The sequence below is a fragment of the Sorex fumeus genome, unplaced genomic scaffold (assembly GCF_029834395.1).
Source record: "Sorex fumeus unplaced genomic scaffold, SorFum_2.1 ptg000022l, whole genome shotgun sequence".
NCBI lineage: Eukaryota > Metazoa > Chordata > Mammalia > Eulipotyphla > Soricidae > Sorex > Sorex fumeus.
In genome coordinates, this window is record NW_026606079.1 from 5,348,682 (window position 1) to 5,365,000 (window position 16,319).

At 46.7% G+C, this 16,319-nt stretch overlaps 1 pseudogene and 1 gene segment (V, D, J or C); both read right to left on the reverse strand.

Annotated features, from left to right (window-relative positions):
• Positions 1 to 572: 572 nt before the first annotated feature.
• The window catches only part of LOC130023166 (Ig heavy chain V region 1B43-like), a 27,341-nt gene continuing 11,594 nt past the window's right edge, over positions 573 to 16,319 (reverse strand). The window contains 2 exon segments of the V gene segment in view: positions 573 to 668; positions 918 to 1,297. Coding sequence covers positions 573 to 668; positions 918 to 1,297 — 476 coding nt within the window.
• LOC130023126 (synaptosomal-associated protein 29-like) lies at positions 3,989 to 11,118 on the reverse strand (annotated as a pseudogene).

Here is a 16,319-nt window from a genome sequence, read left to right on the forward strand (position 1 = left end):
AAGCTGAGGAGCCCCAGGGGCCCCTTATCAAGGATAAACCGTGTTCATCTGAGATGACTCTTACCTGTAGCCAGTTGTTATGACCTAAATGGGCTTGGTACTCTTCCTCAGGTCACTCTGAGAGAGACTGCTCCCTGTGCAATGCTTGTCCCTCGGAGTTGCTTGAGTGAAGAATAGAATATCAATGGGAAAAGGCACCAGCATTAAGGATTTATCACTGGGCCCACACTCTAAGGGAATGTCTCTCTGAAACCCTAGGATACACGGGATGCTGTTGTCATGCAAATTCCATGACTGGGTATCACCCACCTGGCCCACCTGTGGGATGGACGACCATGGGGGCTCATCGTCTGTTGTGAAGGGGACTCTAACCGTAAAAGTGACCTCCTTTGTGATTTATGACAGAAAATAAGCCAGAAGAAAGAGGGCCGCAGAAAAACCCTATGGTGAATATAGTGATAAAGTGATGAAGAGAAGGAGGTGGATGGAGATGAGCCGGTGCTCTGACCATCATAAACCTCATTTTTTAGCATGAAGAATAAGTACCCTCAGCAACCTGAGGACGTCATGTCTTAGTCCATCTGTAGACCTGAGGATTCCAGGAGACTGACTTTTGGCTCATTGGAGGGATAAACCTCTATGTACTCGTAATGCAGAGAGAAAATGTCCTGTAAAACAAAAACAAAGGAATAAAAATTAGTTATTAGCAGGCTTGTTTCTCTTTATTCCTAAGGTACTGGCTTTCTTTGATAGAGTTCTGTGAAGTAAACGTGCCGTATCAAATTCGAGGACAACAGTGGAAGACGCAGAGTCAGAATGCTAGAAAGGACCTTAGATGAGAGGCAGAAAACCAGTCAGCCATCAGCTCCTGCTCTTCTGAGATGTTTCCTCTAGGTAGGGACCATAGCGCCACCTGCTTGCCGTGGTCTCCTGCAGTCCACACTCTCCCAGCAGGGAGGTTTGTGTCTGGGCTCGCCCTGACTTCCCCTCACTGTGTCTCTGGCACAGTAATACATGGCTGTGTCCTCGGGGGTCACTGAGCTCAGCTTCAGGAAGAACTGATTCTTGGAGGTGTCAGCAGTGATGGAGATGCGCCCCTGGAATGCTGGGTTGTAGCTGGTACCACCTGACCAGTACCCCATCCATTCCAACCCTTTCCCAGGGCGCTGGCGGATCCAATGCCAATAGTAACTGCTGGTGACAGAGCCCCCAGAGACAGTGCAGGTGAGGGAGAGGGTCTGGGAGGGCTTCACCAGGCCTGGGCCAGACTCCTGCAGGGTCAGAGCAGACACAGCACCTGGGGACAAGGGGAATCGGTCACTGTCAGTCCCTGCAGTCACTCCCTCCCCTAAACCCTGTCACATCTGGGATACTCACCCAGGGGGGCTGTCACCAGGCAGAGTAGAAGACTCTGCAGAATCATCTTCTCAACCACAGCTCTGCCTTCCCTAGAGACTCAGCACTGAGTGAGGAGACAACTGTGAGCTCCACAGCCCAGAGAGCATTTGACCCCAGAGCCTGAGAAGGATTTGCATGAGGTGACCAAGTCTATTATAAGGGTAAACTTTCTTACCTTGAATCTCCCTTTCCCATTGGGGCGCTTAACTCACACACTTTGGCTGGTGGATTGAGCACTTGCCAATGAAGCATTGAAACAGGTCATAGGAGGCTCCTCACTTATTTCAATAATCTGTCTCAGCAAGTTAAAATGATCACAATTATTTCAATTTCAAGTAGCTAATGAAAATAGTTTGCATTGTTTATGGTTCAAAAAAACTTTTAATATAACCACCGTTTAGAATGCTTATAATCATAATCATACTTAAATTTGTTTCATATCTGCGTCTCTACAAATAATGCCCAAATGAAAATCATCCCTCCCAGTATTTATTTCTTTCCATAAAAAATTATGACATAGTTATCTTATAACTCTTTACAAAGTACATAGTTAATAGAAAATGTCTTTTTGTGTTTTATTTTTGCTTTCTGTTTTGTGTCACATTCAGTGACACTTGGTGATAACTCATAGCTTTGCACTCAAGAATTACTCCTGGAAATGGCTGTTTCATTTTGGGCAGCCCAGGGGGTTCGGTTGAGGCCCGTCCTACTCCAACCAAACCAGCTCCAATAGCCAAAAACCTCCAGAACTCAGCTGCTGCCCTGCTCACAGCCACTCTCTACACACTTGGAGGGACCTTAGGAGTGAGTATATTCTTGGACATCACATACTTTATAACACAATGTACCAAGAGTAGCACATCACATTTGATGGGATACAAGTAGAAGGCAACCATCTCAGTGGGAAATATATTTACAGAGATGTATATATAATCATACAAGGCTTAATCTTTAACAATTTGTTACCAATCTATTATAGAAGGTTTTAATGACTGGATAAGGCTGGAGTGATAGCACAGCGGTAGGGTGTTCGCCTTACAAGCGGCCAACATGGCCGACCCGAGTTCAATTCATCCGCCCCTCTCGGAGAGCCCAACAAGCTACCGAGAGTATTCAATATGCCAAACACAGTAACAACAAAAAGTCTCCAATGGAGACGTTACTGGGCCCACTTGAGCAAATCGACGATCAATGGGAGGGTCTTAATGACTGGATGAAATACAACCTTCACACACTTTCTTCTAAAAAACCTTTTCTTTCATTTTTAGTGGACTATTCATAACAAGCAATACAAAATAAATTATATTGGTTTTGCTTTGAGGGCAGGGTTTGGGATTTGGAATGGAAAATATGGTAGTGAGAAGGTGAAATGGTGGTGGGATTGGTGTTTGAATATTGAATGTAATCAAATATTGTGAACAACTTTATCAAAATAAAATTAAATTAATAAAACAGAATTACTCCTGGTAGTGGTCAGGGGAACCATATGGGATATTGCGAATGACCCTTGTTGGTGAAGGCAAGAAAAGCACCCTACGAATTGTATTATCACTCTGGCTCTCTGATTTTTGCATTTTGGAGTTGGGGTCTACTGTGCATTATTTTGGGGTAGAAATTTATTTTAGATTATATTTAAATGATCACGATCTTGACCATTCTGTTGTTCGTCGATTGCCTTGAGCAGGCTCCAGTAACGTCTCCTTCGTCCTAGCCCTGAGATTTTTTAAAAAGTGCCATATTCAAGGCTCTTTCAGGGTTAGGAGAATGAGACCCATCGTTATTACTGGTATTTAGCATATTAGGTACACCACGGGGAGTTTGCCAGACTCTGCCGTGTGGGCAGGTTACATTCGGTAGCCTGCCAGTTTGTCCAAAGTAGAAATGAGATAATAAGATGTCGCGCAGCCACGAATGCAGCCGCACTCTTCCGGGAGCTGGGTTTTATAGTCTCTGGGTCTTGGCCGTTGATGGGATTACACGGCGCCAGAGGGCCAGTTGGTGGGTGTGACCCCTGCCTACCAGAATTTGGAGGATCTGGGTGGAGAATGCTCAGTCCAGATCCGAGCAGGCTTAGAGATCTCAGCCCCAGGACCTGCATGCCTGTGTCCCTCTGCCGGTACCTTCATGCATGTGGAGAATGGTCTCAGCATGGTGGTGGCTGGTTCTGGAGGTCTTCGGCTGCCAGAGCCCTGGTCGGGGCGGGGAGGGAAACTCAACCCGCTCCCTTCCAAGAGACCCCGGAGAGGACAGCCAGGCATGGGGGCAGGAGACTCTGCGCTGTTCTCTTCCAGGAGCTGGCTTTTATAGTCTCTGGGTCTTGGCCATTGATGGGATTTAAACAGTTCCATATGTTTCTTTTAAATTTTTCATGGAATCTGTAGTTTTTCTAACTTTCAAAAATTTATCCACAGCTGCCCTGTCTCAGTATTTCCACTGAAGTCACTCTGCTTCTGTCCATATCTGTGCATCTTTCATCTCTATCAGAGCTTGGGTGTCCCTGCTCAGGGGTCCTGTTGTTCCCACCCTTGTCACCCTCCACCAGGGCCACGGTCGGTTCTTTTGCTCCATCAGGTGACTCTGACATCTAACATTAAATGACACTGAAGTAGAACACTTTGTTCGTAAGGCGATCCAGAATGTCATCTTGCTCCTCAATTTCTGTCTGCATCCCAAGTTCTAGGACCTTCAGTTGGCCCAGTCCTAAGGAGAGCTCATCTAGATTATTGTCAATCTTCTGATGATAGGCTTGGAGTTGAGCATTCTTTGGGTAAACCTCGGAAGTCACAGCAGAGCCAGTTCCACTAAGGATAGGGTCGAAGTCATTCAACTTCCTGAGGTTTGGGTGGCTGTCCTGGTATGCTGCATCTTGTTCTTTACTTGTACTGATGGATTCTTTCAACCTGGTGCTGGGCTGGGAGGGGAGATTGCCATTCTGCTGAAGTGGGACCTCTGCCGGTTTGGGTTTGTAATAATTGACAAGCCCCCCAAACACACTCTTAATGCTGTTTATATGCTTTTGACTGGTTTTCAGACCTTAATCCATCTTGTCTACCATCTTCTCTGTGTGTTCTAAGACTCCTCGCTGGCGGACAAGCTCCTCGGAGGTGGTCATCACTATCTTCTCAGACTTGTACACCAGGGCCAAGGACCGTCCCGAGCTGGCGGCCGTGGCCTCGGCGCGCCGCATCAGCTCCTGCTGCAGGTAGAGCTGCCGGTCCGGACACTACCTCGACTACCCAGCCGCCGCCACACTCCAGGACGCTTTCCGGACCCGCGCGACCCACGTGAAACATCAAAAGACACTAAATACCCAAATTCCGGAATTGTCGTACCATAGTTTTCATTTTCATTTCATTTTTCAATTCATCATCCTGTTATTCGTCGATTGCCTCGAGCAGGCCCCAGTAACGTCTCTTTCATCCTAGCCCTGAGATTATATTCAAGGCTCTTTAGGAAAATGAGACCCATCATTGTTACTGGTATTTGGCATATTTGGTACGCCACGGGGAGTTTGCCAGACTCTGCCCTGTGGGCAGGCTACATTCAATAGCCTGCAAGTTTGTCCAAAGTAGGAATGAGATAATAAGATGTCATAAAAAGATGTCCTAATTAGATGTCTCACGGCCGCGGATGCAGCCGCACGGTTCCGGGAGCTGGATTTTATAGTCTCTGAGTCTTGGCCGTTGATGGAATTACACGGCGCCAGGGGGCCAGGTGGTGGGTGTGACCCCGCCTACTGGGATTTGGAGGATCTGCGTGGAAGATGCTCGACTCCAGTCCGAGTAGGCTTGGAGATCTTGGCCCCAGAACCCGCGTGGCTTTGTCCCTCTGCCAGTACCTTCATGTGTGTGGAGAGTGGTCTCAGCATGGTGGTGGCTGGTCCTGGAGGTCTTCGGCTGCCGGAGCCCTGGTCGGGGTGGGGAGGAAAGCTCAACCCGCTCCCCTCCAAGGGGCCTTGGCGAGGAACAGCCAGGCGCGGGGGCAAAAGACTGCACTGTTCTCGTCCGGGACCTGGATTTTATAGTCTCTGAGTCTTGGCCGTTGATGGGATTACACGGCGCCAGGAGGCCAGGTGGTGGGTGTGACTCCCGCCTACTGGGATTTGGAGGATCTGGGTGGAAGATGCTCGACTCCAGTCCGAGTAGGCTTGGAGATCTCGGCCCCGGAACCCACGTTGCTTTGTCTCTCTGCCAGTACCTTCATATTTGCGGAGAGTGGTCTCAGAATGGTGGTGGCTGGTCCTGGAGGTTTCGGCTGCCAGAGCCCTGGTCGCCGCGGGGAGGAAAGCTCAACCCGCTCCCCTCCAAGGGGCCTCGGCGAGGAACAGCCAGGCGCGGGGGCAGAAGACTGGGGTTCAATTATGGTAACACCTACGAGGGCTATTAGAGGATGCCCCAAAAGCCTCTATCCCTCTCAGAAAGACTGGCAAGCTACCGAGAGTATTCTGCCTGCACAGAAGAGCCTGGAAAGCTATCCGTTGTGTATTTCATATGCCAAAAGCAGTAATTACAATGGGTCTCAATCACCTGACTCTGAAGGCTTCACCAACATGGCAGCACTGAGAAGGATGAGAAAGGAGAGGCCGATAAAATCTCAAGGCCGAACTAGGCTGCCACAATGAAGGAAGACAAAAATGATCGTCTGTATTTTCAATGTACATACGCTAGCATCAGATGTATCCATCGAGGACTTGATGGTACAAGCGCAAATGATCAAGTACGACATCATTGGTCTGACCGAGACAAGAAGGCACGAATATCACCATCACTTAATCACTTAATCACTTAATCCCCGTTATTCATCGATTTATTCGAGCGGGTGCCAGTAACATCTCCATTCATCCCGGTTGCGTGCTAGCGTAGCCCAATGGTATCTGTTCGTTTTAGGAACATGTAGAGCCTCAAACCGATCATTTAGGGTCTTGACGAAGAAGTCTGACCATCTTGTAGGTGGGCGTCCACGTGATCTTTTGATGTCTCGTGGAATCCAATCAGTAATGGCTCTAGTCCAGCGGTTGTCTGTAAACCTCATTACATGTCCAGCCCATCTGATTTTTGATGTCTTGGCAAATGAGACAGCGTCCCTGATTCTTGAGCGTTGACGAAGATCAGAACTCCGGATTCTATCTCTCATTTGAGTGAATCGTGATATTCCAAGCATAGTTCTTTCGATTCCTCTTTGAGAGACCCGAATAGTGTTCTCATCCTGTTTTCGTAGGGTCCAGGTCTCTGAGGCATATGTTAATGCAGGAAGAATAGTGGAATCAAAGAGATGTGCTCGTAGCTGGAGGTTCTTTCTCCTTTTAGTTATTTCTTCAATGCTCTTGAAGGCATTCCAAGTCGCTCTCTTCCTCCTGCGTAACTCAGGTGCCAGGTCATTCATCATGTTGATTTCTCGACCTAAGTATATATAACTGTTGCATTCGGAGATGGTGGTTCCATTGAGAGCGAATGGAGCGTCAGGAACAAGGCTGTTTCTCATAAACATTGTCTTCGTAAGATTCAGCTGTAGTCCGACCTTTCCACACTCACGGTGAAAGTCCGCAAGCATTTGTGCCGCTTGGCTGATGTTTGGTGTTATTAGAACGATGTCATCAGCAAAGCAGAGGTGGTGTAGTTGCCGACCATCTATCTTCACTCCCATGTTTTCCCATTCTAGTCGAATCTCACCATACCGTATTCAAAAGAATTGTTCCTTGAAACATGCGATAAAAGAGGTATCAGAGGTATCGGTGTCCTTGTCAACACAAACTTGGCCATGAGCATTGATTCATTCTAATGCCTAACAACCCGAATCGGACATTTACATTTGAATAGATATGGCTGACTGCCAGCAGTTTCTATGTTCGTTGTCTATCCACCAATATCTCATTATGATGAAAGAGAAATTGAGAAGTTCTACGTGAAGCTGGAAAAGTTCTATAAAGAAGACCACACCTTCTACAAGATCATTGTGGGTGATTTTAATGCCAAGATAGGACCGAGAAGATCAGCTGAAGAACTTCACATCGGGACCCATAGACTAGAATGGAACGAACAGGGTGAGAGACTCTCTGAGTTCATCATGTCTACCAAGACCATCCATGGTAACTCACAGTTCCAGAAGGCAGAATCTAAACGTTGGACATGGGAGTCTCACAGTGGATGATTCCACAAAGAAATAGACCACATCATATTCAATCAACGGTTTTGCCTGACCGATGTCGCTGTTGTCCCAAAATTCCAAACGGGATCGGACCACCGTCTCCTTCGTGCAAAATTCTACTTCACAGAGCGTGGAGAAAGGACTGCAAAGGTTAAAAAGAGAACTCCCAGAACGACCACCAAATGGGAGCTCTTTGGCACTATTGCAGCAACATGGGAAGATGCCATCGTTGACAACATTGAGGAGGAATACAATCAACTGGTTCAGCACCTCCATGAATGTGCGAGGAACACCAAGAGAGACATAGCCACAAAAAAACGCCTGTCTTAGAAAACTCTTGAGCTTATTCGCCAGCGTGGTTTGGCGAATGCCTCAGGAAACCGCAAGCTAACCTCCGAGCTCGCAAAGCTGTGCAGAGATGCGATCAAGAAAGACCTCAAAGAGAGAAGAGCAGAAGTGCTGGTAGATGTAGCAGAAGCCAAGAAAAGTATTCGTAACGTCCGCCTGTCCTTCGCCAACTATAAGATCAAATTGACTGCTCTCTGACGTCCTGATGGATCCATCACATCCTCCAGAACGGCAATGGAGAAGATTATCCATGACTTCTACTCAAATCTCTTCGATAGTCATGTCCACTTACCGACATACCAAATTCCGCACGATGGATATGTCGTTCCCAACGTTCTCCCTTCCAAAATCCGACACGCCATTTAGTCGTTAAAGAAACGAACAGAACCCGGCCCAGACAAGGTCAGACGTGAACACCTGAAGAACCTGCCATCAGTACTTATCAATACACTGGCTCGGCTCTTCACATGCTACCTGTATGAATGCATGGTTCCGTCCCAATGGAAAATCATACTACTGTTCAAGAAGGGAGACATCCATGACATTGGCAACTGTCGCCCAATCTGCCTATTGTCTGTCATCGACAAGTTGTTCACTCAAGTCATCCTAAATAAGATTGACAGAACACTAGATGAAGGACAACCATGTGAGCAAGCAGGGATCTGCAAAGGATTCAGCACCATCGACCATATCCACATGATAACCAAGCTCATTGAGATTTCTCGGGAGTTTCTCGGGAGTTCAAGATGCCGCTCTGTCTAACGTTCATTGATTTAAAGAAGGCCTTTGATTCTGTTGAGATGGAAGCGATCATTTAAGCCCTAGCCAATCAGGGCATTCAAGCTCAACACATCAAGATCCTCCGTGAGCTGTATTGCGGATTCACTACCAGGATCTCATCATTCTCCAAAGAAGTAATCATCGATGTCAAGAGAGAGGTTCGGCAGGGTGATACCATTTCACCAAAACTCTTCAGTGCCACCCTTGAGAACATCATGCGATGATTGGAATGGGAAGGAAAGGGAGTGAAGATAGATGGTCGGCAACTACACCACCTCCACTTTGCTGATGACATTGTTTTAATAACACCAAATATCAGCCAAGCGGCACAAATGCTGGCTGACTTTGACCGAGAGTGTGGAAAGGTAGGACTACAGCTGAATGTTACGAAGACAATGTTTATGAGACACAGCCTCGTTCCTGATTCCCCATTCACTCTCAACGGAACGACCATCTCTGAATGCAACAGCTATGTGTACCTAGGTCGAGAAATCAACATGACAAATGACCTGGCACCTGAGTTACACAGGAGGAAGAGAGCTGCTTGGAACGCCTTCAAGCACATCGAAGAAATAGCTAAGAGGACGAAGAACCTCTGGCTGTGGGCACATTTCTTTGATTCCGCTGTTCTTCCTGCATTAACATATGCCTCAGAGACCTGGGCCCTACGCAAACAGGATGAGAATGCTATTCGGTTCTCCCAAAGAGGAATTGAAAGAGCTATGCTTGGATTATCACGTTTCACTCAAATGAGAGAAAGAATCCGGAGTTCCGACATCCGTCGATGATCAAGAATCAGGGACGCTGTCTCGTTTGCCAAGGTGTCAAAAATCAGATGGGCTGGTCACGTAATGAGATTTAAAGATGACCGCTGGACTAAAGCTGTTACCGACTGGATCCCACGGGATGTCAAAAGACCGCGTGGCGGCCCACCTACCAGATGGTCAGACTTCTTCGTAAAGATCATGAACGATTGTTTGAGGCTCTTCATGTTCCCAGAGCGAACAGATGCCATTGGGCTACACTAGCACGCGATAGGGACGAATGGAGACGTTACTGGCGCCTGCTCGAGCAAATCGACTACTATTGGGACGTTAAGTGATTAAGTGTGAAGTAGAACAAGTGTCCCGGGAGGAGTGGAATTTTGAAGATAACAGACCGTTTCCAAAAATCCCCTTGTCACTGAATACCCGGCACGAGCTCAGTCTGAACTGACCTGTTCATACTCGATCACTGATGGAAACGCTCTCCTCTCTGTCTGTCTGGTTGTCTGTATGTCTCCTTTCTTACTTTACACACTGTGATTTAGAAAGTTCTTCACAATACAGTTGTTTCAGGTATTCAACATGCCAACACCTGTCCTACCACCACTGCACTCTTCCCTACACCATGTCCCATTTCCCCGCCCCCAAGCTGGATCCCTGAGCAGGCAATAATTAATTGACTTTACAGTTTTTGACTTTATCTCTGTGCACTACTGGGCTTGCCCTCCCCCTCCCCCAAAACAAACAAACAAACAGAAAATGTGACCTGAGTATTCTCACTCATTCCTGAAACATCAACTTGTGGGCCTCTTTCCTGGGTCTGGGGCTGTGGAAAAGGGTGAATTCAGTATCCCCCATACATTTTTCTGCAAGACCACTCCCGTGAAGGGGGCTTTGAAGAAGTCCCAAATAAGGTTTCCTGGTCTTGCTTGTTTTCCCACTGAACATTCTCGGGGCTAGATTGCCTTAGACCACGTGCAGGGAAGGGACCGGGAATGGGGGGAAGCTCAGTTTCAACAGCCACTGCTGTTAAGGTTTCTGTGTTTGGGAGACTGATGTTCCCTTTAGAACTCCATTTAGAGTGGATGACCCTGTATTCTTAGCCCAGCCAGCGGTGGACCAGGGGGCCTGCATGGGTTCCAACCCCAGAACTGCTTTTCACTTAGTTTTTGTAAGATGTGCCAGGAGCCTCTGTGTGGATTCCTTTCTCGTGTCCTCAGCCCTGCAGACCAGCCAGCTTGGGGCCAGAGCCTGCTGGTAAGACCCTCGTGGTAGCCGAGACCCTCGTAGATGATGGTTGGGTGTGTGGGGCTGCCGAGGGCAGGGGGAAGGGCTGGGCTGCAGACAGTGAATTCTTTGTAAAATGAGAGCAATTGCTGGCTCAGAATGGAGAGGGAAAGAAGCAACTTCCTCTTTCTGGTGCTGACCATTTGAGAGGAGGAGCTTCTCCAGCCCCTGGGCTGGTGTGAGGTAGGCCACCTGAAGTCTAATGGAGCTGTGGCTGCACCCTACCTATGAGGTCTCCCCAGCAGAGTTCCAGCCACCCCTCTTTTCTTTCCCCAGGTAATCCATCAACAGACAGGTGGTTTCCAAAATGAATGTCTGGATCCAAAGATCTTCCGAAACGCCAAGCATGCTAGCATGCCAAGGGGCTGACATTTACTTGGCTTGTCAGCTTCTCCATGATGGACTCTCCTGGTTAGGAGTTTGTATGACATCCACACCTCACAACAATGGTGAAAAAGGCCCTTTACATTTTTTTTTGATTGGGTCGACTGGTTGGATGTTCGAAGTCCCAGAGTTGTGTGATGCTAGAGCTGGGGATATGAAACCAGGGGTAGAACTCAGGGCCTTGGACGTGCTAGACCTGTGCTCTGCCACTTGTGCTATCTCCCCAACCTGGAAGGTTCTCTTGTCATCCCCATTTTATTTTTACTCATTTATTTACTTGGGCTGGAGTGATAGCACAGTGGGTAGGGCATTTCTCTTGCATGAGGCTGACCCGAGTTCGATTCCTCCACCCCTCTTGGAGAGCCCGGCAAGCTACCGAGAGTATCTCACCCACACGACAAATCATGACAAGCTCCTCATGGCATATTCGATATGCCAGAAACAGTAACAACAAGTCTCACAATTTGTTGTGCGATATTACTGGTGCCTGCTCAAGCAAATTTATGAACAACTGGAGCACAGTGCTACAGTGCTACACTGTTTTTTTACAGCATATTTCTCCTAATGGTGTTGCTACAATCCCAGTCTGTGTATTTTCTGAGCTGTTAGGTGAGCTTGGGCCTTCTGTGCTAGTGTTTCACTCATGAACCCAGTGGGCTTCCATTCAATATTCCCATCTAATTCACGTGTTTCTCCTGGGCTGGCAGCCCTGTGAAGTTTAGGGCTGTTGCACAGTTGCATAGGTGGTGCAGGCCTCAGGGTTTGAGCTGGGGCGCTCAAGTGCAGGTGATTCTCTGGCCTCTCTCATATCAATCCTGAAGATGAGCCATTTTCTGGCAGTGGCAAGAGCCAGATGTCGGTGGGGGAACACTGGGCCTTGTGCAGACAAGGACTCAGTCTTCCCCCTCTCGCCCAGGGTCAAGAGATCTTGGCCCAGTGGCAGTTGGGCCTTCCTGGGATAAGTCAGTTGCCAATGTCTCTCCAAATCGTTTTCACTTCAGACCGATGAGGGTGTGAGACAATGGTGTTGGCATGCCAATTCTGGCTTGAGGGCATGTGCTTGATAGGGCTGACCCTCCTCATGTCCCCTTCTCGCCAGTGGTCCCCAGAGTTGGTGTGATTTCCCCTGGGCATTGTAAGGTGAGATGGAAGGCAGAGAAGCCCCCAGAGTAACACTGACCTTGTTTCTCTCCACTCTGACCCCAGAGCTACAGAGCCTGAGCTCCGGAGCCAGTGCTTCTGGGAAGAGTGTTGGCACCAACCACGTCAGAACCCCAAGAGGAGCCACCTCTGTCCTGGACTGAGGGGCCCTGGGGGGTTGGGAGGGAGGGAAGTCAGAAATCAGTGGTGACATTCATCAAAGGAGAAATGGAACCGATGTGCCCCCTTGAGTGGAAAGCAGGTGACTAGTAGTACTTTCCCTACAGACCCGAAGCTTCTGTCTACATGTAAGAAACGTGTGTCAGGAGGAGCAGCATGCAGGCCCAGGGGGAGAGAAATCAGTGAATCATGTGTCTTGCTGCACTTGGAATGTGTGTTGTTGAAAATCCACAATGCCTGTCCCGTGCTGACCACACGCACAAAACCAGTCATCCTCTGGACTGGGTGCAAACACATTCTAGGTTGTCAGTGAATTCTCAGATATGGAATTGTGAAGAATGCGAATCATGGTGAGTTTGGAGTCGGGACCCTCCCGTTCTGTGTCTTCACAGTGTGTGTTGCTCTCCCCTCAGCCTCTCTGTGCAAACCTCTCTCGGGTGTGGTTTCAACTTCCATTGTACAAAATCAAAACAGAGCTGACACTGGACTCATAACCCCCACTAATTTCTCAGGTTATTCACGGGGTCCGAGACCTTCAGACTTACCTTTCACACTAAGATGCGCCTTGGGTACTTCTAAGAAAAGCATTAATCTGAGAGATGTTTGCATGGTTGTGCTCACTATAGCATGAGACACAGCAGCAACACAGTGCTCGAACCCCAGCTCTCTATTCTACTTTTGCTTTTTCTATTCCCCTTGAAGTCCATTCTTAAGTGCCTTTATTTTAGCTAGAATGAAGTTTTTTTCTTTGGTTATTTTTGTTTTGGCTCCACACACAGTTCTGAGCTTACTCCTGGCTCTGTACTCAGGGACAGGCTCCTGTCGGTTGTGGGGACCATTAGAGATGCCAGGATCAAACCCTTCTTGACATGTGCAAGGCCAGTACCCTGCCCACTCTACAATCCTTCTGTCTCTGAAATGATATTTTCATTAACACCTTCATTCTGTCCTGAGGTATTTTAGTTTTCCTGTTAGTATTTTCTTAAGCTCAGTGACCACTGAGAGAAGTGTTACTCTCAGGTCTTCCACAGAGAGCATTGAATGTTCAAATGTACCTGAGTGTTTACCTAATTTAGTTCCCTCCCATTAAAATCATAGTATTCCTTTGTTTTTATTATTCCTGGTGCTTCATGGGATGTAGAGTATTAGGTGTTGGGTGATCTGGACATGGATTTGTGCTCTGCTCACAATATATGACCAGTGCAGAGACTCTAGAACTTCAGGCAGCCACAGGTACCTGTGACATAATCTCCATGGGACTGGCAGGGCCTGATCTAGGTTGGAATGAGCAGGGTGGGTTCTGGTGCTGACCAGGGCCTCACTGAATTTTGTGTAAACTATGTTTGTTATATGAATATAACAACGAATACTTTTAAAGATTTTAAATGGTAAGGCCAGAGGCATCCTCTAGGATTCTGGGACGCCCCAGCATTCCTGAACCTCTTCCTGTTCGTCCCCAACGCTGTGCCGGTCTTCTTCCCCTCCCAGCTGGTACACCCCACGCAAAAAACACCAGGTACCCGTGGGGGCGTGACCTCTTCAGAAGTGGGCGTGGTTTCTGTAGAAGTGGGCGTGGCCTAAATCCTGGCGGTGGATGCTCATGTGGCCACAGATACTTTAGTTATACCAAGAAATCTATTGTAACATCTCAGTCCCCATACCTCCACACCAACATGAAGAAACAACACAAATCCCCACCATGTGGGAAGGATGATTAAAAGACTCCAGAAGCCTCAGTAGGTGCTACTCACCTAAAGAACCTCTCTGAGAAAGAATTCAGATACTTCATTACTTCATAGTAATAAAGATGTTCAATGAACTCGATGAAATAGTGAGACAGATATCCAGTAACATGAGAGAAACAATTGACACATTATGGGAAGAGATGAGAGCAGAAATTGGAAAGCTACGCACAGCAATGTTACGAATAAAAGATTCAGTAGATGAAATAAAAAACACAGTCTGTGCCCTCAACAGTTGAATGACCACAGCTGAAGACAGAATCCGTGAGCTGGAAGATCAGCTGCACCAAGCCAACAGGCAACAACAAACAATGGCAAGAAACCTCAAAATATCTCCAGAGCGAATCAGAGTCCTAGGAGATGATTCCAAGAGGAACAACATTAGAATCATTGGACTACCAGAAGGTCAGGGAAACAATCCCAGTGAAAAATCCATGGTTAAACAAATTGTTGCTGAAAAATTCCCAGAGCTGAACAATGGACCCATTCAGATTCAAGGAGCACGAAGGGTGCCAGCTAAAAGAGAACCTAACAAAAACACTCCAAGACATATTATAGTTAGAATTATGAATGCTGCGGATAGAGACACAATACTGCAAGCAGCAAGGTCAAAGAAGGAAATCACATACAAAGGAGAACCCCTTAGATCCACAGCAAACCTATCAGAGGAAACCCTCCAAGCCTGAAGGCAATAGTGGGATATATTGAAAAAAACTCACTGATATAAATACTTTACCAAGAATACTCTATCCGCCTAAACTCTCACTCAAACTCAAAGGAACTGTACACTATTTTCTGTATAAACAGCAGCTCAGGAACTTCATAGACTCAAAACCAAACCTAAAAGAAGGGCTAAAGGGGCTACTATAAGACAAGACAAACCCTACAAGCACAACAGACCCTTACAGAAAGACGACACAAAACCCCATAACAATAATCTCTCTCAATGTTTATGGTCAAAATTCACCAATTAAGTGACAAACAGTGGCAAAATGGGTTCAGAGACAGAATCCAACATTCTTTGCCCACAAGATACTAATCTGAACAGTCAGAGCAAACACAGACTCAAAGTTAAAGGATGGAAAACAATCCTGCAAGCAAACAGCTGCCTCAAAAAAGCTGGGGTGGCCATACTACTATCCGACAACATCAATTTCAGGTTGAAAAATGTAGGATGACATTGCTTTGTCCTTTCTCCCTTTCTCCATGAGGAACTCAAGTTAATTACAGTGTTCCTGAGGCACTTCCATTCCATTGTGTTTATCTGTAAATTCTTCCCTATGCTCTCTTCTGCAACAAGTTAATCAGTTTTTCCCCCATAATCAGACTCTGTTAACTTGTAAGGTTAGTTTCCTTAGAAATCTATGATTTTATATGTATGAGTATATTGCTTTTCTCATCTCCTTATGTCTTTTGAATAGTTTATTTATTTATTTTTTATTATTTTTTATTTATTGAATCACTGTGGGAAAAGTTACAAAGCTTTCAGGTTTAAGTCTAGGTCATGCAATTATCAAACACATTTCCCTTCACCAATATTTATTTTTCACCACCAAGAACAGCAATAAACCCTCCTTCCCAACCCTCCCAATGCCTTTGAGGTAGATGAATTCTAGTTAACACTCTATCTACTTTGATTAGATTCATTGTTTCGACAAAAGATGCACCATTATTATTTAGAGTTTACACCCCCAAATCAGATATGCTGAAAAGGCATTGTGGAATAATTTGTTTTCTACAGCTAGTTACAAGAATCAAATGATGTCTAAATCCAAAATGATTTTGGATTTCTGGTATTTTACTTTTTAGGCCTGAAGTATTTCTGCTGAGAGTCAGATACTTATGAGATTGGTTTCTGTGGCTCTGGAGCCATGGCCGTGCCGGAGAGCCGCTCGTGGGGGGCAACTCGTGACCTTGGTAGGGCATGAAGGACGAGCAGGGAACGCCCCCCTTCCCATGAGGATTCAGTCGCCCCGTCATGACCGGATCATACCTGGCTTTCCATAAAGCTCTGAAGCAAGTGATCTCAGTTAATGAATTCTCACAATGCTCCAGAAGTTGCTTTTTGTTAACCCTAGAAGAAGAAGTCTATGTAATCATAAAATTGGTACTGATACTGGAAATTATTGTTTAATTGCTACCTAACTAATGT